Raw genomic sequence first — 27,562 nt, 5'->3', positions numbered from 1 at the left:
TTCGCCGCAGTAAAGCGAGCTGGAAATTCGTCCCACTCCTTCCTCCTGCAGTCTCCTGGGAACCGTCACAGAAGACTGCCGGACCAATCAAGAGGCGCAGAGCGACTCGCGCATGCGCAGTGGGCACCAGGCTGTGAAGCCGCAAGCTGTCACAGCCTGGTGCCCACAGTTGAGATGCCTGTGCCGGGGAGAGAAGAAGATGAGAAGGGATGGCTCAGGTGAGCACATCGCTGGATCCTGGGACAAGTAAGTGTGTGTTTATTAAAAGTCAGCAGCTACAGTTTTTGTAGCTGCTGACTTTTAATAAACAGAAAAACAGCTGGAACTCCACTTTAGGTCCTTCTCTCAGCAGCTCTCCCATCCCAACAGTGATCTGACAGCTCCCTTCTCCCTGCCCCCTTCTACCAGCAGTGACTTTGCAGCTCACCTCTCCCTGCTCCCCCCTCCCAGCAGGGTTGAACATCTTAGCTCCTCTTGCACTACCTTCGTCTGTTTTTTTTGTTTCCCAAAATTGTGGATGTCTTCTGTCATACACATTGTTTTTAATAAACAATACTATTTGGGAAGACAAACGATTAGAAAAATGATATATCTGCAGTGCATCTGGAATACCAGCCTTTTTCTAGCCTACCCTCATTCCCTTTGGAAGGGAATTTACAATAAATACACATAATGTTCATCGTTTTAGGTAATCCTCAGAACGAAATAGAACAAAAATGTAAATTACATAGAAGGGGAAAAACTCAAATGTTAGAATTTAGTTTCATATGTTCTTCATTGGTACTTCATATTTAAATAACAGTATAAGAGCAAAAGGCAACCCTTTATATACAGTATATAGCGATGTAAAATATGCTTTCGATTAGACTGTGGTGGGGAGATGAATTCTGTTCGTGGTGTGGCAGCTCTAGTGAAGGCAGAATCTTAGAGGAATTTGTGGGTTTGATGTGCTGTGGACAGGAAATTGCCTCTCTGGGGGACAGGTCCAAGAAAACTCATTTTACAAGACTTCCTGCTATTACTCCGCATGCTGGTGAAATGGATATCCTTGTACACTATGGCCTTTTGAATTTATTAGCCTTTCTGTGCCAGTGACCTTTCTAGATTTTATTTTTAGTTTAAAGTGTATGTGCAGCCAAAAGTTGTTTTTTTTTTGTTTTTTTTGTTTTTCTCCATAGGAAAAGGGTTAAAAATCCTGCTAGGTTTATTTTTGATGCCTCTGTAAATTTCGCTTTACTGTCCCAGAGATGCAGCAGGTAGTAATGAGGATCTTCACTCCAACCTAGCAATTTTTTTATACCCTGGTAATTGTTCCTCTATGTAAATAAACAATACATACTCGCCAGTCCATAGAGTCCAAGCTTTGTTCTCCTTGCAATCTAGTTTCACTGTGTTTTCGCGCTGCCATCTTGGCTTGACATTTCACATATAGCAGACAGGCTTTGCATCTTTACTAGGTCTATGGAACCTGGCAGAGGCCTTCTGTTTTTTGCGCAGAGAGTTCCATGCGATTCACAGACACACTGCACAACTGCCAGGTCCTATAAATCCCATGGGGTGGCTGCATATCCGCGAGGTCACACTGCAGACACCACCTTCAACTATCTATTGTTTAAAAAGAAAAAGTTTTCCCAATTGTTTGTGAAGGTCTGCTGTAAATGGAAATCTTCCAAAGTGAGACATTTTGGATTACCCTTTACTTCCTTTCTCAGGGGCAATGGTCAACAGTACAAATAGTCATGAATCAAAGGGGAACACATACAGCAAAAAAAAGGGTCTAATTCTTCCCCACTCAATCCAAATAGAAAAAAAAAATTTCTCGAGAGCTGCACTTTTTTTGCACAGAGTTGGGCTTTAAACCATGATATGCATGCAGGGAGTGCATGCTACCACCTTCCTTTTATCAGTGATCTGGGAACCCCTTTAGCAAACCTGTTTCAAATGCATAGAGCATGCCTTAGTCATACCCAGTACTGTTTGTCCCATACAGAAAGCCTGAAATACCACTGTCAGCAGTAGGCCTCCCAAATCCACCAGCCTTGGGTGTATCTGACTGGTGATACAACAAGCAGGCAGGGATGATCCTTCAGAAAGCACCCTCCCAATGAACATCTGAGGAGCTGTATGAACTCCTCAGTGGGTTATTGAGAACTTGGATTAAGGTGTGGTGAATCGATTTTCTTTTAAGCAGACCTCCAGGGCTTATGTTTAGGAACACCTTAGGGACCCTGTCACCAGCTTTAAAAAATAGGTAAATTTGATAAAAAAATCAAGCATTTGAAGTGCTTACTAACTGTGTTTTACCTTTCCATCCATTTTTTTTTTCATTTATTTGCAATGTGCCTCGGAACTTGCTAGAAAAACTGACTATTCCATTCCCCAGCATAGCCCCCTCTCTTTGCTGGCCCAGCTCCATCACCCTTCTCTCAGCTCCCTACATAACCTTTTATATAACTGCCAGGCAAGAAGCAAAGCAGGCTACACAAGGTAGACGTTTACAGGTAAATAACACACAAAATATTCCATATAACACACATACAATGTATAAAATATAATAATTATATGGGAAGAATTTGTTGACATGAGTAGTATGACGACAAGATCACTATTGATAGTTTGTCACCTAGTAGTTAGGTAATTGGACACACTTAGCCATTAACTTTTTAGCTGCAAGTAACCTAAGCCTTAATTCAGTGGCAGTACAGGCTTTTAAACATACTCGCGGGCTGATAGAGCAGTTTTTTTGCTGCAAATATGGGTTTGATAAACTGTTGTACATTTGTGTACAAAATTGCAAGTACCACCATTTTGTTTTCCAGGGTCTCTACTTGCAGAAAATATGTTTTGGGAGTTTTAATCAAGATTCAGGCCTAATATTCAAAAATGGCAAAAGGGTTAAGGCAATACCTGTCAACAAAAAGAAATATTCACTGAACTGCTAATTTTATGCAGTAAGCGCTGCATGAATCAGCCCATTTAGTACACCTTAATCCATAGCAATTGGTGTTTGCTGTCTTGCACCAGTGAAATATGCCTCATCCAACATTTCTGAATGTGTTCTATGCCTGTCAGTTGTCACGTCTTACAAAGCCAGCTGCTATACCACTAGCTTGCCCCAGGGGGACGCTGCCGTCCAACACATTTGACAGTTTTTGATACAGATTCTATTGGTGCTTGTAGCTCTCCAAAAGCAAAATGACTGGCTGCAGTGGAGGCTGTACTGGTAAGTATTAGAACTGTCACTGCATGGCCACAAGCGTCAATGAAAATACCATCCCAGACACTCCTCTTCTTCAAGGATCGCATATCAAGGCATTCACCAAATCTTGCAGTTGTCACGGACCACTCTGCAAACTATGCACTGACAAACATTCTGTCTCAATAGCATCCCAGCAATGCAATTGCTATGTTTAGCCTACATCCAGATTTAGCTCTTCAGGACTGGTACACGTCTGCAGAATTAGAGTATGCTGTGTGGTCCATCTTATTGCTGTATGTTGATTTTCTGTAAATATTGCTTTTAGTTTAATTGCAAAAAAATCCCCCCCCCCCCCCTATTCACTGTTGAATCCAGTCTAGCATAAGATAACATTAACAGTGGGTCTAAAGACTACAGGTTTTTTCCTTAATGCATTCTCTGCTCTAGGTTGAAAAACCTTCTATGATTAGCTCCCCCCCCCGCCCCCCTAAATACTTACTTGAGCCCAGTCTTGATCCAGCGCTGTACTGAAAATCAGCAGAGATGCTCTCATTCTCCTCAAAGGCTCAGAGACAGCAGTGAGAGCCATTGGCTTCTTCTGCCGTCAATCAAATCCAGTAAGGAGGGATCTGGGGGGGAGTGTCTATAGACATACAAAGCCCGGCTCGCTAGCGAGTCTGCACTGTCTGCCCCCATCGCAAGTGGCTTGCTATATTGGCAGACACAGAGCAGGAGCAGCAGACAGCACCGGCAAGGAACCCTAGAAGAAGGGGTTTTGGTCCCCTCCATGCAAAACCATTGCACATATAAACATATAACATGTTTGTTATTTTCGTAAAGGAATTGCCTTTAGTAATGTTTTAAGAGCCCATTACAACCAGAAGGCACACATTATGCTCGGCCACTGGTGTGCGTTGTGAAGGAGCTGTCCCGTGTTGGGTTTTTTTTTTTTTTTTTTTTTTTTTTTTAAATGTCACACAATTTCATTCAGCTGTACTGCAGAGCGTGGTGATGCGGTGTAGTGGGTCCCAACACACTGTGCTGTGTAATATTAAATTCAGCTCACCGCAGGACAGAAGGTAAACTGCCTTGTCCATGCGTTGGGACTAGATTGTGCAATGGTGCCCAACGCAGCCCAATGCATATTTTGAATGGGACCTAAGGCTGGACATAGATGGCTTGAAATTCAGTCAATTCCTGCTAAATAAGCTGAATTTAGGGCAGTGGGTGGCCCTGAAAAACTCATCTGGCTTGACAAAAGTCAGTTTATAAATTGATTGTGGTGGGTGAAAAATGATTGACCAAACAACAACTGCAACCCATCAGATGCAGTCACTGTTAGGCAGCTCAGTTCTTCCATCCACATCATTCGTGTTGGTGGTGTAATCAGGAGATTTTTTTTTTCTCCATCTCTTGCAGGCTGAACACCCAAAATATGAGCCATTTATGCCCAGCCTAGGGGAAGGGGGGAATGATGTCCATGGCCTGTTGGAAAAGAGATCGCAGCAGTCACAGCCTCTGTTCATACAGTATATTGCTCACAATAACTGAATCTTGTCCCTTTCATCCATGTGTACTGTGGGAGTTAGGAAGGGAAAATAGTTTTTCTTATTTAATTCAGCCCATGGGTCACTTATTTATGAATTTACCCACTATCTAACATTCTGGATTGCTTGTAATAACCAATGAGATGATTGGGGCACAGTGGCTAAATGGTTAGCACTTCCGCCTGGCAGTACTAGGGTCGTCGGTTCGTATCCCAGCCACGGCACCACCTGCCTGGAGTTTTTATGTTCTCCCTGTGCCTGCGTGGGTTTCCTCCGGGAACTCCGGTTTTCTCCCACACTCCAAAGACATGCTGGTAGGTTAATTGGCTCCTGTCTAAATTGTCCCTAGTATGTGTATGTGTGAATGTGAGTTAGGGACCTTATATTGTACGCCCCTTGAGGGTTAGGGACTGATGTGAATGTACAATATATATTTGTGTAAAGCGCTGCGTAAATGGACGGCGCTATATAAGTACCTGAAATAAATAAAAATAAATTTGACACATTTTGGCACAGTGAAAGGCAGAGTTTGGTTCTCTATGTGACACCGTTCTATTCTGTCCCCAGTGATAAACTAGGAACACCTTTCCTAATAAGGAAGAAAAATGTGAGTCATTGTAACTGTGATACTTTGTTTTTCAGGGACCTTCGAAATAACTTAATCAGTTTAATCGAACCTGGTGCCTTTTCAGGACTTGCGTCTCTTAAACGACTGTAAGTATTCTGATTTTTTTTTTTTATTAAAAGATTGCTATGTACGTAAGAACAAGAACTGCACATTTCATGACCATGTCCTAACCACAGAACACTTTTAAACAATTTGTTTTGCAAGCCTGCCAAGCTCTGACTTTGTTCCTTTGTACTTTGTGTCATAGAGCTGATTGAATCCAGATACAGCTTAGCTCTCTTGTTCCTTAGACAGGATGAAGGTCACTTCACATTCAGGCTTTAAAAAAATAAAAAATGCATGGCCTTGTTCTGCCATCCAAGGTAGTACAAAAATCTTTCGCTGAGATTTATTATTAAGGGACTCTTTTTTTTTTTTTTTTTTTTTTCTTTTTTAAATGTAAAAATATAAAACATAAATAAGTGGAATCACTTAAACTCCAAACTTTCTGAATAATTAATGGCTAGTACAATATAGCACTGGTATAGCACTAGCTACTGGTGTGTATATATTGTTACAGTGGACATGTTTCCTTGTTTGAATTGTCTTGGCAAATGAAGAATAGTTTAATGAAGAGGTCCCCAAACTGACAGATATTGACCTGGCCCTTTAATTGAACAGAATGTCTGGGGGCAGGACTCTGTCTAGTAGGAGAAAAAATTACCCTTGTGTTGGAGGCCTGTGAGAGTCAAACATTCCTTTGCGCCAGTGGTCAAAAAATGCCTTCTATGTTGGAGGTCAGTGGGAGTAATAAATGCCTCTGTGTCAGGTTGGTGAGAGTAATAAATGCCTCTGTGTCAGAGGTTCATGAGAGCAATAAGGCTATATTTCCACTTAAGCAATTTGCAGCGTGAAGCTCCAAAAACGCTCAAACTTTAAAAAAATCAATTGTTTTCTATGGACCTGTTCACGTGATCATAGAGAACAATTGAATTTTTAAGTTTGAGTGCTTTTGGAGCTTCAAGCTACAAATCACTCAAGTGTGAATGCAGCATAAATGCCTTTGCGACATACTATAGGATAGCAGCAGTAATTAATGCCCTCATTTTAGAGGTAGTAATAAATACCAAATCAAACAAATAAAGCTGCCCAGCTCAACTTGCTAGCCAGCTAACCAACAACAGTGGTCAGCAGCCCCAGTCTAAAAATGGCTGTTATCAGCAAGGAACATGGATAGGTATCACTTATCAAAAAGGGGGATAAGATAGCCAGTTCAACTTGCCAGCCAGCTAGCCAACAACCAAATTATCCTATCTAACAATGTGTTTAAAAACATGGGTTTAGTTAGCACACATTTCCAAATACATACATAAGCCTCAAAGCCACATCACGGCACCCCGACATTCTGTGTTCCTAACTCTACAAATTTTGGGAGTCCTCATAGTAGAAGCACATGTATTTAATGGATAGACCAAGGGAAGGTGATCCTGAGGGAGCCCACCCCTCCAAAAAGCCATTTTTAGACTGGGGCTGCTGACCACTGTTGTTAGTTAGCTGGCTGGCAAGTTGAACTGGGTAGCTTTATTTGTTTGATATGCGATGCCTGTCCATGTTCACTGCTGCAAAAGCCAGTAATAGACCGGGGCGGTGACCACTCTTTTGTATGTTGTATTGTAGGTGAGTGGGTGCACTGGCTGCCATTGTGCTATATGCTGGGTGTCCAGTGTGCTCCCATGCCTTTAAGGAGGGGTGGGCTCCCTCAGGATCACCTGCCCTTGGTCTATCCATTAAATACATGTGCCTCTACTATGAGGACTCCCAAAATTTGTAGAGTTAGTTCCACAGAATGTCGGGGTGCTGTGATGTGGCTCTGTGGCTTACGTATGTATTTGCAAATGTGTGCTAACTAAACCCCTGTTTTTCACTCATATTGTTAGATAGGTTAATTTGGTTGTTGGCTAGCTGGCTGGCAAGGTGAACTGGCTATCTTATCCCCCTTTTTGATAAGTGATACCTATCCATGTTCCTCACTGATAAAAGCCATTTTTAGACTGGGGCTGCTGACCAATGTTGTTGGTTAGCTGGCTGGCAAGTTGAACTGGGTAGCTTGTTTGATATGCGATGCCTGTCCATGTTCACTGCTGCAAAAGCCAGTTCTAGACCGGGGCGGTGTCCACTCTTTTGTAGCAATAAATGTCCCTGTGCCAGAGGTAGTAATAAATGCCCCTGTGTCACAGGTTAGTGAAAGTAATAAATGCCCCTGTACCAGTGATCAGTGAGAGTAATAATTACCCCCGTGTCGGAGGTAGTAATCAATGCCCCGTGTCAGAGGTCAATGGGAGTAACTAATGCCCTTGTGTTAGAGGTAGTAATAAATGCCCCTGTGTCAGAGGTAGTAATAAATGCCCATGTCAGAGGTAGTAATAAATGCCCATGTCAAAGGTAGTAATAAATGCCCATGTCAGAGGTCAGTGGGAGTAATAAATGCCCCCGTTTCAGAGGTAGTAATAAATGCCCCTCGTGTCAGAGGAAGTAGTAAATGTCCCTGTGCAAGAGGTCAGTGGGAGTAATAAATGCCTGTGTCAGAGGTAGTAATAAATTCCACCATTCTGATATGTCCTTATGTATGTAAATGTAATATAAAAATTCCATGCATAGTGCTCAGCATAAATGAGTACACCCCAACAGATTTGTCAGAAAACCTTTTGCTTTCCATTCAGAAGCAACATTTTCTATGGAACACTATACTACAAAATACTCCCACAAATGCGGGCCATTGATTTCAAACAAGATTTGTTAATTTGTACACACAAAAAGTATTTTTCCTAAGAAATTCATTCAAGACCATGTTGCAAAAATGAATATACTCCAATGAAAGTCTTAGGAGCAAAGCTAAATTTTAGACTCGCCTGTAGTTGAATTCTTGTTAATTAGGACTTTGTTGACTAATTATTCATTAAACAGGTGTCTAGCAGACAATTGATTATAAAAGGCTTGGTTCACATATGTGCGGGTGGTGCCGCTGAGGATCCGCACGAAAATTCCTGCAGCCGCACCACTCGCACAGAGGAATGCAGACCTGCGGGTGGGTGCCATTCGTTTTAATGGCACGCTGCCCGCAGTGAAAAACACAACCATACTGGGAACCGAGGCTCCTGTGCGGGCTGCTTTTTCAGAAGAAGTGCAAGGACTTCTTCCCTGCGGGTCACGGGGCTCTTGTACCCATGCAAACCGCGGCCCGCACGGCCGCATATATTGTGAACCAGGGGTAGCAGAGAAAACCCCTTCCCATTTCATGCTGTCAGCAATGGCACCACATGGAGGAGAAAGAAAATAATTTCTTTACACAAGAAAGGTGAAGGCTACAAGAAGATCAGCAAAGCTTTAGTTACCAGTCAGAATACTGTATCAAAAGTGATACAAAAATTTTACAAAGATGGAACTACAATCATCTCACAGAGACGTCCAGGCCGTCCACGAAAGTTAACACCTCGACAGGAGAGTCTTCTGATGAGAAGGGTTGAAGAAAATCGGCATGCAAGTTCCCTATAATTAGCTAAAGAAGTAAAAAAATCAAACTGGGGTGATTGTTTCCCGTGATACAATACAGCATATACTGCAGAGGAATGGCATGCATGGGTGTCATCCACGAATGAAGCCTCTCCTGAAGCCCATGCACAAAAAAACCCACCTAGATTTTGCCAGGGCCCATGCTGAAAAGGAAGAAGATTACCGGGACTCTGTACTCTGGTGTGATGAGACCAAGATAAATGTTGTTGGAACTGATGGCTTCAAAACTGTATGGCGTCGCATAGGTCAGGAGTACAAAGAAAAATTCATGGTGCCTACAGTGAAACGTGGTGGCAGTGTCCTTCTGTGAGGCTGCATGAGTGTTGCTGGTGTTAGAGAGTTGCATTTCATTGATGGTATCATGAATTCACAGATGTACTGCTCTATATTGAAAGAGAAGATGCTACCATCATTCCGAACCCTTGGTCATCGTGTACTTTTCCAACATGACAATGATCCAAAACACACATCTAAGACCACTGTTGCATTTCTTTAGAGAATGAAAGTGATTCAGTGGCCAAATATGTCTCCTATGGGGAATTCTGAAGAGACAAGCTGAGAATCACTCAGCATCCAGGCTCTAAAAGAGGTCGTTCCTGAAGAATGGAAAAAGATAAATGTTGCAATATGTTGCCAACGTGTTCATTCCATGCCTGGAAGACTTGGTGCTGTCCTTACAAATCATGGAGGTCATACAAAATACTAGATGGAGTATTTTTTTGCTGTGGGGTGTATTCATTTTTGCATCAACTAATTTGAGTAAAACTGAAGATTTTGTAATCTAAATTATATTATTAATCTTACTTTCATGTAATCGGCTAAACAAATGTTCTATAAAACTCAGTTTTGTCAAAATTTTAATTGTTCTTGTGTTCACTGAAATATTGATTAAAATCTTATTTTTCAAAAGGGGTGTACTCATTTATGTTGAGCCCTGTATTTCATGTGCCTGGTTTGATGGTAGACTCCTTTGTGTTTAGTGAGGAAGGAAGTGGTATTACTATGATTGATTTGATGGGGTGGAAGTGGAATACTAAACAGTTGGCCTAGGGGTGCAGAGAATAAAGTCAGCCCCAATTACTCATTTAAAATGTTAAGTTTATGTCATGTTAGCGGCAAAGAACTCTTATTGTCTCATTAGTGCAATTACCTGCACTTTAAAGTGAACTCTAATTATAGACGCTTTAATAAGTTAACCCATAAAGGTTTCAATTAAACTCCAGAATTTCTGTATGCTAACAATATTTTGCTTTTTTAGAGATCTTGCCAATAACAGGATTGGATGCCTCAATGCTGATATATTTAAGGGACTCCCCAACCTGGTTAGACTGTAAGTACAATCATCTTAACGTTGTTTGTTTGAGATTCTGTGTCTTCTACCAGCAGAGACTTGTCACTGTCTCTAAAACCTTGCCAAACACTCGTGTATGTGAAACCATAAGATTTAATTTAAATAGGAGGATGCTGATAGAATAATGTGAACATATTTGCTCCACCCAATCAGATTTGTGCAAGTCAGTGTACTTATGATTTAAAAAATAATTACACTTGGGGGGGGGGGGGCGGCACAGGGCTAAGATAAATGAGTATATTGCGCATAATAGCTTACCTTTTCCAAAGTCAAAGTTGAATGACGAGCCTGAACAGGTCCCTCGGTATTGTTTATTTGATGCAGCTCATTGTCTCCCCACTGGCTCATACACAGAGTGTGTAGTTGGATTTTGGGGGAGTTGTCTCTGTCAGAGTGGCCATTTGCCGTGAGCTTACCTGTCATCACCATTCCTCCCATTATCCCAACTGCACACTGGGCGTACTGGTGAGGAGATACAGAACCCACCATCCAGGAATCAAAAAACATATACACGTCTCAGTAAAAGGTAACTAACTATACTTGTGCTTAAAAGTGTTTACTGCAGAAACTCAAAGCAGTATTAAACCCAAAAGCAAATCTTTATTATATTGCAGCTTACCAATTCTTAGATGTTTTGGCTTCATTTGATCTGGTGATCCAGTCAGAAAGCCTATTGTTTTTCAAAAGAGCAAACTGTCATGCAGCCTGTTTTCAGAAGCTCAAGCTCTCCAACAGAGTATATCAATTTACATGGCTGCATTGGCTTTCTTTTTTAGGCTTTCTTTCCTTTTTTTCACGTGACGGTCCAGCCAGTAAGTCTGTTGTTTTTCAGAAGAACAAAATGCCCTGCAGATGCAGTATTTACAGCGTTGAAACAAACTAAACAGCTCATCCACTCCCTCATCATATCACGACTCGACTACTGAAACTCCCTCCTCACTGGCCTGCCTCGCCGCTGGCTATCCCCGCTTCAGTCGATCCTGAATATGGCTGCCAGACTCATTCACCTTTCCAACCGCTCTGTCTCCGCCACCCCCCTCTGCCAATCCCTCCACTGGCTTCCGATTGCGCAACGGATCAAATTCAAAATCCTAACGCTGACGTACAAAGCTGTCCACCATACTGCCCCGAACTACATCACTGACCTAATATCCAAGTACTGCCCAGCACGCACACTCCGCTCCTCACAAGACCTCCTTCTCTCTAGTTCCCTGGTCTCCTCCTCCCATGCCCGCCTCCAGGACTTCTCCAGGGTGTCACCCATCCTCTGGAACTCCCTGCCCCAACCCATCAGATTATCACCTACTCTCCTCTCCTTTAGGCGCACCCTGAAAACCCATGTCTTCAGGGAAGCCTTCCCCACCCCCTGCTAACTTGCCGACCTCCTCCACTCCTCCTACCACTCCATCCCCCACAGCTATCTCCTCCTGTGCCACCATCCCCTCCCTCCTAGATTGTAAGCTCGAAAGAGCAGGGCCCTCAATCCCCTCATGTTTTGCATTGTATTGGTATTGTTCTGTCACATGTTCTGTCCCCCTTTGTAATGTACAGCGCTGAGCGAACTATTGGCGCTTTATAAATACTGTATAATAATCATAATAATAATAATTACAGACAGGGGAGCTTACAAGGATCAATTTTGATTTATGCAAAACCTTTATCCCAAAAGGAAAAAAAAAAAACGGTTTGCTGTAACTGCTTATATTTGTTAACTAGGATTCAGCTTCAGTTTTTTAGTGTATTTAAATCTGCCAGTCCACCTATCACCCCTCCCCCTCAGATTGACAATGTTGTTGCCCAAAAATGCCCCCTGTGCACCTTCATCCAGAGGGGAGCCACTCTAATACAGAAGTTGTGTTACTGGCAAGATCACCAGGTGAAAACGGAGGGGGAAAAAAAGCCTAAAAAATGCTAGTGCAGCCACCACATCTAATGATTGGTAAGCTTCAATACTGTATATTACATTTTTGGTTTGGAGTTTAATACTTTAAAGAAATATTTCAGATTAATTAAAAAAAAAATAATAAAAAAAACTTTAATAATCTTACAAATTGAAAGGGAATCTTTGTTGCAAGACCATGAATAAAAAGAAAAATGACAGTGGTTGTTTATATGTACAAATAATTGGCTGGGGAGAGGGCAGCCTGCTGTTCTGCTTTCCTTGCCTAGGCAAGAATGACATCTCTAGCGGCCTTCTGAAATACTCATATCACGCATCCTAGGAGGCTTCAGGGCAATCTAGGACACACTATGCATGCACTGCAGCATGGCATCAAGAGGTCAGCTACAAGAACCCAAAGATTAAGCCATTTGCTTGAAAACAAAAGTAAATAAAATGGCAGTGTGGATAAAAAGAAAATGGCAGCATGGGACCTGCCATGCATCAACCTTCAGAAGATTACAGCAGGACCTGCAAGTATGTGTTTTGAGGACCACCTAGGAAACCAGGTTCTTATTGGCACCACAATGCACTGTGCACAATGCATGTTTACTTATTACCATGTGTTGTGGTACACTGTGGTTTTAAAAAAAGATGCATGGGTTTCTTTGGTGCAATTCCTGCATCAAATAAATGGGCTTCTTCATACAATACACAGTAAGGCACGTAAAACCATGCATCCATGCGTGTGCATTGTCACATTGCAAAGAGGGGGAGCCCAGCCTAAAACGATGGTGGTACAGAAACAGACAATATCATTTTAACTGGTAAGCATTCCCTACCCCTTTCCTGCCTCTAAACCATTTCTGACTTCTAGGCTGTTTTTTCTAAAAATATTTTTAGATCTATTATGTACAATGCAACTAGAACAAATGTTTACCAAATGTGGGGAAACTATGAAGGAAATGCAGATGATGTGGTTTCCTAGTATTCCAAGTGGTATTCTCTATTCATAAATGATTTGCTGAGTAACTGAATCTGCAGCTAGCTCAGATGTCTAAATGTCACATGGATGTGGATGAGTATATCCACGGTTTTTATGGAGGTCATTTCAAACCCTTGATGATCATCATCTCCTGTTTGCATGGCTGCAAAGATCATAATTACCCTGGTGGAAGATGTAATCTTACAGCAGCTCTATCTGCATGTTTATACAGTTCTCCTCTAAATATAGGATGCCCCAGAGCACTTGATGGCCATATCTGTTGCACCCACAACGTATATGAGGTGTTGTTAGGTAGCCTGATCTGTCTGGGTTAGGACAACTTAAAGTAAAACAAGGCTTTGCACATGCATGAGCTAAATCAAAGCTGTGTGACCTCCAATGAAAACACAATATCAGCATGTTTAGTAGACCTAGAGGTATAAGCAGAGGACGTTCTGTCCAAATCTCAACTTTTTATGTGAAAGTCACACTCCCCTCTGCCCCTAACTATGGATTGGTGAGACTGCCCATCATATTAGAATATCCATAGGAAGACTCAGTAGGTGGGATGGGGCAGGACCAAGCCTGAACAGCAAATCAAGATTTCCCCAGTACACTTGCTAGCTAGTCAGTGGAAAAAAAATCACCCTGTGCAATTGCATTTAAATACAGAGGTTTAGTTGAACAACATTTGGAAATATATCTGGAAGGCACGCTACCTCTTCAAGGTTCCTCTGTATAGTGCGGTCCTAACTCTAGTCCAGTGTTTCTCAACCTTTTTTCAGTCAAGGCACCCTTTAAAATTATGGACAGTCCCAAGGCACCCTTTAATATTATGGATCGTCTTGAGGCACCCCATTCTAAAATAGGGTGCCTCAAGACTGTCCATTTTAAAAGAGCACCCCATTCTAAAATGTGAAAACCTATTCTAATAGTTTTATATACCGCAGCAACATCCACACACATAGAACACCCAACATTAGATTTATTCTTTCAAAGCAAATACACTTTTGCACACTGGTACTGACTAGTATTCCATTGTTTCTCTTCTCTCTCAGTTTTTTTCCATCACTGAGCTAATGTGACCCCAGCACTGATGGAGAGGGGACATACTAGGATGCTGTGCAAGCAGCCGACATCCTCCTTATCAACTGATGATATCATTGGATGTCAGGACGCTAGCGGCTAGAACAGGGGTGGGCAAACTTTTTGACTTGAGGGCCGCAATGGGTTCATATATTGGACCCGGGGGCCGGACCAAGAGTAGATGAATGATGTGTATGTGTGAATTAATATAATTCATGCCCCATAGTAATTCATCCCCCATAGTAATTCATCCCCCATATAGTAATTCATCCCCCATAGTAATTCATCCCCCCCTATACTAATTCATCCCCCCTATAGTAATTCATTCCCCATATTAATTCATCCCCCATATTAATTCATCCCTCGTATAGTATTTCATCCCCCATAGTACTATTCCCCCCCAAGTAGTAAGCCAAGTCCCCCCTGTGTCAATTTACTTACCTTTGCTCCGCGCGTTCCTCTCGCCGTGTTCCCGCGCCGTTCCGGTCTTCAGGGCGGACTGTGAGAGGAGCCTAGCTCCCCTCACGTTCGTCACGCTGCCCCGCCTACACACATCCTGACAGCTAATGTTTGCCTGCCGTGGCTGTTTTTTTTTCTATCACGCTCCGCGGGCCGGATTAAAGGGTCCACCGGGCCGGATTAAAAGGTCCGCCGGGCCGTAGTTTGCCCATTGCTGGGCTAGAAGGTCAAAATGGTGCACAATGAAAACCTGTGGCTTTGTGTAACTAAAAGTCAGGCTTGTTCCACCTGCTGGCTTGTATACAACTTTTGGCCAATTTGTAGACATTTTGCCAAGGCACTCCTGAAGAAACCCCAAGGCACCCCTGGGTGCCTGGGCACCCTGGTTGAGAACGGCTGCTCTAGTCTATGAGCCTCTATATTGGAACAAATATAGCAATGGATAAATTAAGGACAGGTATGCCTAGAGGCAGCCCATTACTCCTTAAAGGCGTGTCCTGTGTGTCCCAATGTCACTTACAGCATGCTAGACAACAAATGGCATACTTGCCCTAGGCTAGAGTTAGGGCTTGTTCACACTTGACTTTCTCTAACCAAATGCTCCCATAGCTTTAGTAGACGCATTAGACGGGTTAATGAGCTTTAATATGGGCATTGGACAGGCATTAATGAGCTTTAATATGGGCATTGGACAGGCATTAATGAGTTTTAATATGGGCATTGGACAGGCATTAATGAGTTTTAATATGGGCGTTGGACAGGCATTAATGAGCTTTAATATGGGCATTGGACAGGCATTAATGAGCTTTAATATGGGCGTTGGACAGGCATTAATGAGCTTTAATATGGGCATTTGACTGGCTTTTTACAAGCGTTAAAAATGCTTCCCAAATGCCCTATGTGCAGTTTTGAAGCATTTTATAAGTGTTAAAACCACACCACAAACTAAATAAACTGCAATGTTATTCACGTGTTTCAAATGCCCCTCAGACTCCTGCCAGTGCCTTTGGGGAACGTCCCCATAGATTTGAATGCAAGGCGTTGAAAGGATTCAAACTCCTCCTGACTCGACATTAGGCTTCAGTTTTGAAGCAACGCAACGCTAACACTTCATGTTTTGATAATGTGTACACACTGTGTGCTGCCCATAGTATAATTTGCATTTAAAAATGCCCCTCAAGTGCCTGCTTTCAATGCCAGTATGAACTCAGCCTTAGCACTGCACTATACAGAGGGACCTTGACAAGACAGTGCAGCTTCCACATACTGGGGCTTATTTACTAAAGCTGGAGAGTGCAAAATCAGGCTCACTTTTGCATAGCAACCAATCGTCTTCTAACCTCAGCTTGTTCAATTAAGCTTTGGCAATAAAACCTGGAAGCTGTTTGGTCTCTATGCAGAAGTAAGCCTGATTTTGCACTCTCCAGCTTTAGTAAATAAACTCCACTGTATATTTGCAAATGTGCAACTAAAACCTTTTTTGTTTTTAACAAAAGTTGTTAGACTGTGTAATTTGTTTTCTTTTTTTTCTCTTTTTTTTGTGGGCTAGCTGGTAAATGTATTAGGATAAATCTTGTTTTGTTTGTTCTATGCAAAGCCCTTCCATATGCAAGTTACTCTAAAAGCGAATTGTAAATTGGAGAGGTTGTGGGTTTTGTTTAGCTTGCAGGACCAAATTTGACCCTTACAGACAATTTGGAGATTTGCATAAATCCACAACTGCTTCGAATGGACAACAACTGATCAGTTTGAATTGCCCAGATCTGTGATAGGTTTCCATAGCATGTGAAAGGATTAGAACCTCTGAGGGGTTTTTATTGCCACCAGTGTTCCTATTGGGGGAATTTCTTTTTCTGTCACTGGTACAAGATGTGTGAGGAACGTAACCCAGCAGGAACACAGCAGGAATGATTTTGCAACCTTCCTCCTAAGATCCCTCCGCTGTTGCTGGTATTTGTGTCAGTAAAATTCTCATTGGTGTCTGAGAAGCTAAAGCTGGCCATAGACAGAGCGAATTTTGATCAGTGTGTGGCCATCCTTTTTCAACTTCTGGATGAGTTAGAAGACTTTTGTAGATTATCAGCAGCAGTCAATTAGCCAATCATTGGATTCTGACAGCACTGCACTGAGTTCCATGGGGCTGAATTCCTCCACCCACCTTGCTTGTGTGAATGGAGGCATCTATGCCTTTTTTCTTTTTTTTTTCTGTTTAGCCGACAAAAATCAGATCATCTATGGCCAACTTTAGGCAGACATTACTGATATTGAAGCTAAATGCCAAGCTGTAAGAGTTTAAAAAAAGGCCTGTCCAGCCATTACTCAGAGTTGAGATATACAATAGGTACACACCAATGGGATGAGTAACAATCTGGAATCTTATGTCTCTCGGAGATTCCGTCAGTGAGATCTGCAGTAAATCCTAGCTCTCTTCCCACAACCCTTGGAGCAGTTGGGTATTCGTGTGCAGCCTGGGTTATTCTTGTTTCTCCTGTTGTGTTCCCCTTCGCATAAAATACACTGAGCGAAGTGTGGGACTCCTTGCTAAGTGCCCCAACTGTTCCCACCTGTGAACCCCAGTGCATTGATCTCACCTTCTCAGTCCTGGAGAGATATAAAAAACTAATAAGTGGTTTAACTCGCCAGCATTTAACAAACACTATTCTCAGTTTTCCTCTCCCTCTTTGAGCTCCGTATACAGACTGTACTGTTGACCACACGAGGCTGGTGTTAAATAGTTACTAAACCCATAACAGTAAAATCAGTCTGTATATGCAGTAAAGTATGCTTGTTATACTCACTGTGGAACCTAAGGGGTTATTACTCTGCATTGTCTAAAAAGGCCCTTTGATCCTTTCCTCTCTGATCCTCCCCCTTCTTCTACTGTCCCCAATCCATCTGCCGATAGAACAGAGCCTTGGGGCAAGCTGCATATGCTCAGTTTGATGTGTATTGCTAAAGAGTGTTTTGTTTTTTGTTTTTTTCTTGGGAGAGTACATGTGATCAGCATGGGGCCAATCAGCGCTGTCCAGACAGAGTATCAGGGGTATGCAGCCTCATAGGACAATCAGGGGAGAATGAAAATTCCTCCTACAAGCTTTAACTAGTGCTCTGCTGGACACTGATAAAAGTCACAAGACTGCTCTAACTGCTGATGAGAAAAGTTATTTAGCAGTTAATGTTTAGTAAAATAATTGCTTTTCCATGTTCTGTGTACTGTGGGAGACCAGATATAGTGAATGCAGGGTCGTTATTTATTTCAGGTACTTGTACAGCGTCGTCAATTTATGCAGCACTGTACATATATATTGTACATTCACATCAGTCCGTAACCCTCAAGGGGCATACAATCTAAGGGTCATGAGTTTAGTAACAAATTTAGATACTTACACTGCTTGAATTTGAACAAAATGCGCTTAATAGTGTATTTAGGATTACAGATCTGCATTGATTAGTGTGTTGTGTATATATGTGTAAAGTTCAGCTTTAAATGTAGTCTGAATATAACCTATTCCTAACATTGTGTTATATTTTCTTCCAGTAATCTTTCTGGGAATTTATTTTCCTCTTTGGCACAAGGAACATTTGCTAACCTGATTGCCTTAAAGTCATTGTAAGTACTATCCTGTGCAACATTTTATCTAAACACTACACCTCTTTGCATCTATCTATCTATCTATCTATCTATCTATCTATCTATCTATCTATCTATCTATCTATCCATCGAAGAACACTCTTTAACCAATGTGATTAGTCACTTTCCATTCATTTTTCATATATGGGGGAAAAAAAAGCAATAGCGTGTTCCATGGACAACACCTGTTTCTTCAGTGCCAGTGAATATAGTCATTGATGAGGGTAGTTGGGGGCCAGTACATTCTTTATGATGACACGGAGGGAGATACACAGTTAGAAAGCCTTGTTTGCTCTGTTAGGTTGGGTTTACAGATGACGTTTTGGCTCTGTACATTATATTTTCAGTGTGCAGTACCCATGGCATTTTTTCTGCTCTATTCAAGCCCAGAGAGGATCACAGAGGAAATATCCATTGCAGCCAGCTGTTACACATTTTAAAATCAATTTAGCGTGAAGAAGCAAGCACTGTGACCCTGGGGCTTGTGTGCAGTGGCTTCTCTCTGACCTACTTCCCTGCCAGCATTGTGAATGTATGCAAGAGCCAAACACATACCTGAAACACTGGTTTATGCTATACTGAGTTACATTTAGTGGATATTCACTGGAATGTGACCAGTAAAGTATAAGCCACTTCAAGGGGTTAACAGTCCCAAATGTGTGCCTTTTTAGAACTTCTAGTAATATTTAATTCTGTGCTGCAGTCTGCAAAGGAACTGTATGATCACAATGTTCTGTGTAGTCTTGTAGGTAAGTAGGAATGGCATTAAAGCACTCCTACAATAGCCTAAAACTTGCCAGAAATGGTTAATTTTTTCTCCATTCATAGATTCCTTTTTTCATGCAAGCAAGCTGTATGGAGGGACCCCTCCCTTCTCCCTGCAGGGACATTGTATTTTGACAGTGGGACCCGCTGTTGTTAGAATACAGTGATCAGTGCTACAGCCACTGAACAAGAAATGTTTTACCGCATGTCCCTTCGACAGAAGTCAATCAAACAATTGGCTTCTGTTCTGCAGAAGCAGGCAACATACTGATTGAAATTCATCCAGCCCCTACTGAATCAGATGATTTTTGATCTGTGTATAGCAAGCTCAAGTCTTCATTGACTGAATAGTTGTTCCCAGTGATGGAACAAAAATCAATCCCAAAATAGTGATTGTATTAAGCAGCCATTCTAAACCAAGGTTCAGCGGAACAATAGGGTTTCTCGAAATGTGCATAGTTCCAGAGTAAACCCTACTTGGCAAAGCCAGCAGCATGTCACCAGTGGTCTTTTTATCTGTGTGGAAGGTTGGCAGCCTGATCCCCACCATAATGGTTGCATTTCTCCTACTGACCACCAATGTGAGGGGCATTTTCCTCAAAGATCCCTGATGATTTGGTTTTAGTTAAAGAGTACCCGAAATCTGAAAATTATTTTAGGGGTTCCTGCAGGATAAAAAGTTGAGGAAAGGTTGATTTAAAGTATGTTGTCTTCATGCTTGTCCATCACAATTTGGAACTGGTTATTCTTATCAACATATATATGTGGTCTCCTTGCTGATAGCTCTTTAATAGGCTGTGGTACATCTACCTAATCTTATCAGTTCACCCAAACCAGGGTGTGGTTTTCATTGGAGATGAAGAAGATTTGATACCTGCTGAGTTTGCTTACGTTCCTGGGAACATGATTGGGCAATCCCTCCTGACAAACCCATATGGCTGTCACAGGCTTACCTCAGGTTTTTAGCAAAGTTCTGGTGTCCCCTGTTGCACTGAGCCCTATCCAGGAGGCCAAATTAAATAATTTTTTCTAGTAAATTCCCTCTAGGTATATATGATTGGATCACTGCAGCAAGAATAGCAATACCTAGACCAAGATATATGTGACCAGAATAAGGGGAGATCTAGGGGGGAGTCCCCTAGAGGTATGTATCTTGTGGGGATCAAACATCACCCAATTTCACCCAATATTAAAGAATCGGATTGAAAAAAATGTTTAATATATGATAAAATAGAACTATGTGCAATTTTTTTTTTCATTTTGGAAAGAGCAAGAGTGTTTTTTTGTTTTTTTTTTGCCATCTGCTGAGATTTACCTTCACTTCCTGTCCCATAGCCAAACAGGAAGTGAGAGGAAATCCCTACAAATTAAGGGAATTCCTTGGGGACCTCCAGGTCACCAGAAACAGTGTCCCCTTTCAAAGATTTCCCTCTTACTTTTCTGGGGACATACCAAAGTTTTGGATTTTCTTTTACTTTCAGTGATAATGGTAAACAGAACAAATCTGGAGGGTGAATCTTCTTAACACGGGCACATACTGCAATAAAAACTGACAAATATTCTAATCCTGCTGCACTCTGTCCAAAGCTAAAATAATAGTTTTTCCTTTAGTTATACTTTAAGGCAGGACTTTAGGCCTCGTTCACACCATACATGCAGAAAAACTGATGGAAACAGATGCACAGATTTCACTTGCAGAAACATCAGTTTTGTTCACACCTTGGTGCAGAGACATCAGGTTTTCTGCACGCGTTCTGCAAGGGCACAACAAAATCAATTGTTCTCTTTGTGCCCTGTTCACACCACTACATAGTACTACGTGTGGATTTTTTACAGGCGCAGGAATCTGCATTGTGTATAAAACTCATTTATGCCTGCATGAAAACTGATGTAAACTGATGTGTCTGCAAGTGAAATCTGTGTGTCAGTTTCCATCAGTTTTTCTGCATCTATGGTGTGAACGAGGCCTCAATGTTGCATTAGTTTAAGGTTAAGCTTCAGACGTTTTAGGGTTGAGTTTTCAAAATCAATCTAGACGTAGAAGTATGGCGTTTTTATTTTCCTATTTGCATGTATCTTTTTTTGTTAGCTGAATTCTAAGGAAACAATTTCTCTAGACCGAATAGTAATGTGTGGGGATTTCGCCACCTCTTTCATGTCCATTTTCAGAGAGTTTCAGACGGATTATCTACTTTGTGACTGTAATCTTCTGTGGATGGTTCGATGGATGAAAGCCAAAAATATTACAGTGCGTGAGACCAAGTGTTCCTACCCCAAAGCTCTTCAAGGACAGCCGATAGCAGCATTGAAACCAGAACAGCTGACATGCGGTAACGTATTGTTTTCTGATGTACATTTTACTTTTCATCCTCAACTGTCATTCTTGGGTCATTCTAATGACCTAAAAACTCCACAATACAACCAGAAACTTTATTTGCATGATGGTGTTTTGTCCTATGACAATGCAGGGCAGCCCTGACTGAATTAGAATATTGCTTTGGGGTTAAACAAGGACTAAGAATGATTTACATATGATATAACTGCTTCAGATAAAGGGATCTTAAGTTCATTATATGCATTTTATTTATTACAAGTATTTACTGTATATAGCACCAACAATGTACATGGCATTTCACATACTGTACATTCACATTAGTCCGTGTGCACTAAGAGCTTACCATCTAAGGTCCTTATCTCACATGTATTCATTCATGTATACTAGGGTCAATTTAGACAGGAGCACTTAACCTACCAGCATGCCTTTGGATTTTGTAAGAACCCGATGCAAGCACAGGGAGAACATGCAAACTTTGTGCAGATAGAGTTCTGATGGCTACAAAACAGAAGTGCTAACTTTTAAGTCCAACACATGTACAAGAATTTTGAAGGATCAGGACAACACGACTCCCACTGACATTAACAGACATTACCTTATAATCATTTGAACGATTTATACTCCAGGCAATTACCGTATTTTTTGCTGCATAAGACGCACCTGACCGTAAGATACCTAGGTTTTAGAGGAGGAAAACAAGAAAAGAAATATTCTGAACCAATGGACTGCAGACATAGTACAGGAAATGACCAGAGACTGCAGATGTACTATAGGAGATGACCAGAGACTGCGGACACAGTATAGGAGATGACCAGAGACTGCAGACATAGTACAAGAGATGACCAGAGACTGCAGACATAGTACAGGAGATGACCAGAGACTGCGGACACAGTACAGGAGATGACCAGAGACTGCAGACACAGTACAGGAGATGACCAGAGACTGCAGACACCGTACAGGAGACGACCAGAGACTGCGGACGTACTACAGGAGACGACCAGAGACTGCGGACGTACTACAGGAGACGACCAGAGACTGCGGACGTACTACAGGAGACGACCAGAGACTGCGGACGTACTACAGGAGACGACCAGAGACTGCGGACGTACTACAGGAGACGACCAGAGACTGCGGACGTACTACAGGAGACGACCAGAGACTGCGGACGTACTACAGGAGACGACCAGAGACTGCGGACGTACTACAGGAGACGACCAGAGACTGCGGACGTACTACAGGAGACGACCAGAGACTGCGGACGTACTACAGGAGACGACCAGAGACTGCGGACGTACTACAGGAGACGACCAGAGACTGCGGACGTACTACAGGAGACGACCAGAGACTGCGGACGTACTACAGGAGACGACCAGAGACTGCGGACGTACTACAGGAGACGACCAGAGACTGCGGACGTACTACAGGAGACGACCAGAGACTGCGGACGTACTACAGGAGACGACCAGAGACTGCGGACGTACTACAGGAAACGACCAGAGACTGCGTACATGGTACAGGAGACGACCAGAGACTGCGGACATAGTGCAAGAGATGACCAGAGACTGCGGACGTACTACAGGAGACGACCAGAAACTGCGGACATAGTGCAAGAGATAACCAGAGACTGCGGACATAGTGCAAGAGATGACCAGAGACTGCGGACATAGTGCAAGAGATGACCAGAGACTGCGGACATAGTGCAAGAGATGATCAGAGCCTGCAGACACAGTACGGGAGATGACCAGAGACTGCGGACACAGTACGGGAGATGACCAGAGCCTGCGGACAGACCTTTGGGGAGCGGGGGTGAGTGGGTACCCGAATTTGACAGGTACCCGCTCCCACTTCGGCTGCGTTCGCCTCTCTCTCTGTAGTTTTCTGGGACACTCGACAGGTCCCAGAAGACTGCGGGGCCATTCACAAAGCTCAGCACTTCTCGCGCATGTGCAGTGGGCACCCGGCTGTGAAGCCGCAAGCTGTCACTGCTGGGTGCCCACACTAAAGATGATGAGGTGATGAGGACACTGCTGGACCGAGCAGCAGTTTCTGCTGCACAGAAGAGCCTAGCGGCTGGCCCGGTATCCTAACACGGCAGCAACAGGGGGAATACCAGGCAGGCCGCTCCATATTCGCTCCATAAGATGCACAGACATTTCCCCCCATTTCTGAGAGTTCAGAAAAAAGGGGGCGGAGAGCTGCAATTACGCTCTGCAAAGCTCAATGGGGAGAGCTCTGAGAGCTGATTGGACAGGAGAGACACACACCCCTTCACACAGCTCACAGGAACAGAGTTGAGGCTGTAAATCTGCTGGAAGTCCCTCCCCTGTCACTTTTTTTTCCTCTTGGTGTCAGGAAAACTTGTCAGAAGTGATTCAGGCTGATAGCAGAGGAACCAAGCAGCAGGCAAAAATGGCACAGCAATGACAGTGTTCTTAATGGAGATATTCATGTTTCATGTCTGAGGCTTACAACCACTTTAATTAAACCATTAAATCTAGTGTAAGTACCAGAATATGACTTTTGTATCAGCTTTTTGTAATCATCTATACAACAGTACTGGGGGAGGGAGGGGCAGCAGTAGAGTACAATTAGGCCTGGTTCACACCTATGTTTTTTTGGGTGCTTTTTGCAGAAACGCACTACAGTCCATTTAACATGGTTTCCTACGGGGCACATTTACGTCTCTGCTTTTTTCAGCCACAGAAATCAGATACAGCAGAGAATGCATGTAGTTCGTGTTTGATGCGGTTTGCATTTTTATTCTTCCCAACAACAAATAGGCCAAAAAAAAGCATAAAAACACGTCACAACGCACCGCAAAAGGCACTGCAAAAAAGGATCAAAAGCAAACTTTTTAGGTGTAAACCAGGCTCTCCTGCATGCACATGTGCCAACTAGGAACAGATGAAGAGAGCAGAGATGTCCTCATTGGTGTGTTGCTGCTCCTTTACTGTCCATCCACAGGCTGGAAGCAAGTGGGTAACCAAGCCATGTTGGTTAATTACGCTGGAGAAAAGTGAGTCCACCAACCTGTATGTACTGTCTAGCAGCACTGTATATATCTCCATATTAGAAGTAAAAATCTTTTGGCAGATACAGTAGTTTGTATTCACCTGTTTCCCTGGAATTTAATTTTGAGGCCTCATGCACACAGGATGTTTTGCAAACTCTCCTAGGAATCTTTACGCCTGGCAGCAGAATTTCGGCAGAAAAAATGCCTGACATTTGTAAAAGTGTCTAATGCCTCTGAAAGTGTTTATGTGCATTTATAGTCGTCAGGTGCTTGGGCTTTAACTAATATCTATGGCCATAATAATAATAATTTATTCTGACCATTAAAATTAATTTACGCTCAAGTGCTAAACACGCCTTTAGAAGCATCAATCTTTTTTTCTACCAAAACTCTGCTGCTCTTGGACGCACTGGCAGTGTTTTTATTTTTCTGCCTTTAACAGCCCCTGCGACTAAAGGCCTATGTGTGCATGGACACAGGCTAAAGCCTAGTACACGCAATCAGAAAATCGGAACAAAAATATTGCTTTCAAAGCTATCGTGTAATAATCTGATTGTTCATACACAGCTTTCGTCCGAAATTATTAGAAGGGACAAACACAATTTTTTTTTCCGTGTAATACAATATTGTACAATTTTCATCTAATCAGTATAGTATTCATCCAGAAAAAATTGGAAGAGCAAGACCATGCATGATCAGATACGAAAGAATACATTACAACACATTACATCCCTTTCCAAGTTGTATTCTGTCGTATGAGATTTTCTGTAACTTTCGTAACCTCTTCATTTTCGATATGAGACTAGCATGCAAACAGGGGCGGACTGACCATTTGGAAACTCGGGCCCTTCCCCAGTAGGGGGCCCCATGAGATGCCCCTGGTACCTTTTTCATAGACTTTTTTGAGTTTGGGCAAGGACACAGGGGCCCCATGATCCCCTATTGCCCGGGGGCCCCAAGAGTTGTCAGTCCGCCCCTGCATGCAAATAACATGGATAGTCATTCGTCCAATATTCTCAGCGTGCATACTAGGCTTAACATTCAGGAGAGTTTAGAGGCAGGAGAAAAAAATGCCAAACGCTCCTAGGAGCTGCTGTAAAAATGTCCAGTGTGCATGAAGCCTTAAGCAAGATGGGCTCAGATCACAAATTATTCTGGGTGTTTGGTTCAGGAAATCAGCTTTTCCTTGTAATTGGCTTCAAAAAATGTCCATAAGTTATGTTAAAAACAGCTCTGCCTTTAGAAACTATAGGAGAGACAGGGATGTGTAATTTGTATTTCCGGATGCTCCAGGACATGCAGTTCCGGGTGCCGGGCAGGTCGATTTTAAAAAAATATTTTTGCTTGCATGCAGCAGGGCTTACTTGTCAGATGAAAGCATTCTGGTAGCTACGTTGCTGCCCGATGGCTTCCACACACCCTGCTAAAGTGTCAGCCCCCCCCCACATTACATTCAGTGGAGCACAGGGTAGACATGCAGGGTCCTGCAGGGAGGCATGAAAGACACCCTCGATGTCTCAGTAAGAGACCCTTGCACCAAAAAAATCATCACATACTGAACTTTTTTCATCACATAGGGAACAAAAAGTCACGTAAGAAAAAAAAATTTTAATTGTAAAAAATAAAAGTTACACCCAAGCACATAAACTGTTTCTGTGTGCGAGGGTAACCTGAATATGTTTATTTATTTATTTATTTTTTTATTCTCATTGAATTGTACTTCTCCTGAGCGTTAAAAGAGCCCAACACCCCCCCTTTCCTGAGAAGAACCTATTTGGTGTTCATTACACTGCAAGGTCTCTCCTCTCTCTGCTAGTCCCTGGGTGTGGTGCTGGAGACAGGCAGGGAGGAGTAGGAAATAAACAGCGCAATGTTAAAAACATTTAAGTCGCCATACAGCCCCTTCCATTTTTAAAAGCCCCAGACATTCCTAAAATTGCCTCAGATTTAAATATGGCTTTGGTTAAAATCATTTGTTTATTTTTTTTATCAGGACAAATAGATTGTCAGGAGGGACCCCGATTTAGTCCCTTGGACAAGTCATTTTTTCAAAAATGTCCACACCCCTGAGAAAATTTTGTTTAGTTCTTCTTGAAAAATTAGCTTCTGGAGTATTCTAAAACCCCTAGGACCCATATGATGATGTTGCCCCTTTAGCTCGATTAGCTCAAACAAATAATGAAAAAAGGTCTTAATATTGGAGACATAGGCAAGGCACACTCTCCCCTGCCCCAGCATTGCAGAATAATTATTATTACAGATCAAATACTGACACTGGACCTAGGATGTAATTTTCTTTTATTAATAAGGAGCTACTAAATGTAGTGTATCACAGCTGATTTATGTATATGTAGTGTCAGTGAGAGCTATGGGTGTGTAGAAAGGTATAAGCTGCTGGCACTAAAGGACCGCCCTTTGTATCCTCACTAGTGAATGAAATATAAAAGGTGCAGCGCTAAAGTAGTGAATGAATCAAATGAAATACTTCTAAAACATGTGCATATACATAAATAATAAGTTGAATTGAAGCAGCAATAGAACAAATAGCAGCAATATAAAAAAGTCGACACAGTTAGGCACTCTGATCAGCGCTACCAGTCTAAAGTGCGAGAGTTCATGAATTATAAATATAGCAATAATTAATATACTGATAAGTGTGGTGATGGTATCCGTGACACTGAGTGGTCAGCTTTGAGGGATATAAAATGAAAAGTGACTGTTAATGAACATATATCAAATGACACAATTGCGATAAACAATAGTTATAAAACAAATCTAGAAAATAAATCCGTGACCAGGTGACATCCAGTGCTGGTGAATCCCTGAAAAGTATTTGTTTATATGCACCTACCAGAAGCACATATAAAATGCGCATGAACAGTTGGTTTCTTCCCCAGGTAAGTCAGGCAGCACACCCATCAGCCATAGGACCATGAAGGCCAGGATGATCTCAGATAGGGGTGATGACACCAAGCAGCATGCAAACCGCAATGAGAAATCCTGAGGAGTTAGCTCACAAAAGAGCAAATCGGCTAATAGCGTATTACTTTATAAAAGGTACAGAGTAAACACGTGGAGAGTACAAACAAACCATATAAAACAACTCACTAAGATAGCCACCGGACCTTCGTGCAG

At 42.3% G+C, this 27,562-nt stretch overlaps 1 protein-coding gene across 1 annotated transcript in view; it reads left to right on the top strand.

Annotated features, from left to right (window-relative positions):
- ADGRA3 (adhesion G protein-coupled receptor A3) overlaps positions 1–27,562 on the top strand; it is a 110,488-nt gene that overhangs the window by 37,902 nt on the left and 45,024 nt on the right. Inside the window, exons 3-6 of the mRNA XM_089677485.1 lie at positions 5,389–5,460; positions 10,182–10,253; positions 18,222–18,293; positions 21,249–21,409. Of these exons, the coding sequence (XP_089533611.1) occupies positions 5,389–5,460; positions 10,182–10,253; positions 18,222–18,293; positions 21,249–21,409 (377 nt within the window). The remainder of the gene's footprint in view (positions 1–5,388; positions 5,461–10,181; positions 10,254–18,221; positions 18,294–21,248; positions 21,410–27,562) is intronic.

Source organism: Staurois parvus, unplaced genomic scaffold (genome assembly GCF_062004578.1).
Source record: "Staurois parvus isolate SC_StPar_1 unplaced genomic scaffold, SC_StPar_1.0 ptg000186l, whole genome shotgun sequence".
In the NCBI taxonomy this organism is placed as follows: domain Eukaryota; kingdom Metazoa; phylum Chordata; class Amphibia; order Anura; family Ranidae; genus Staurois; species Staurois parvus.
This window is presented reverse-complemented; position numbering and strand designations above follow the sequence as displayed.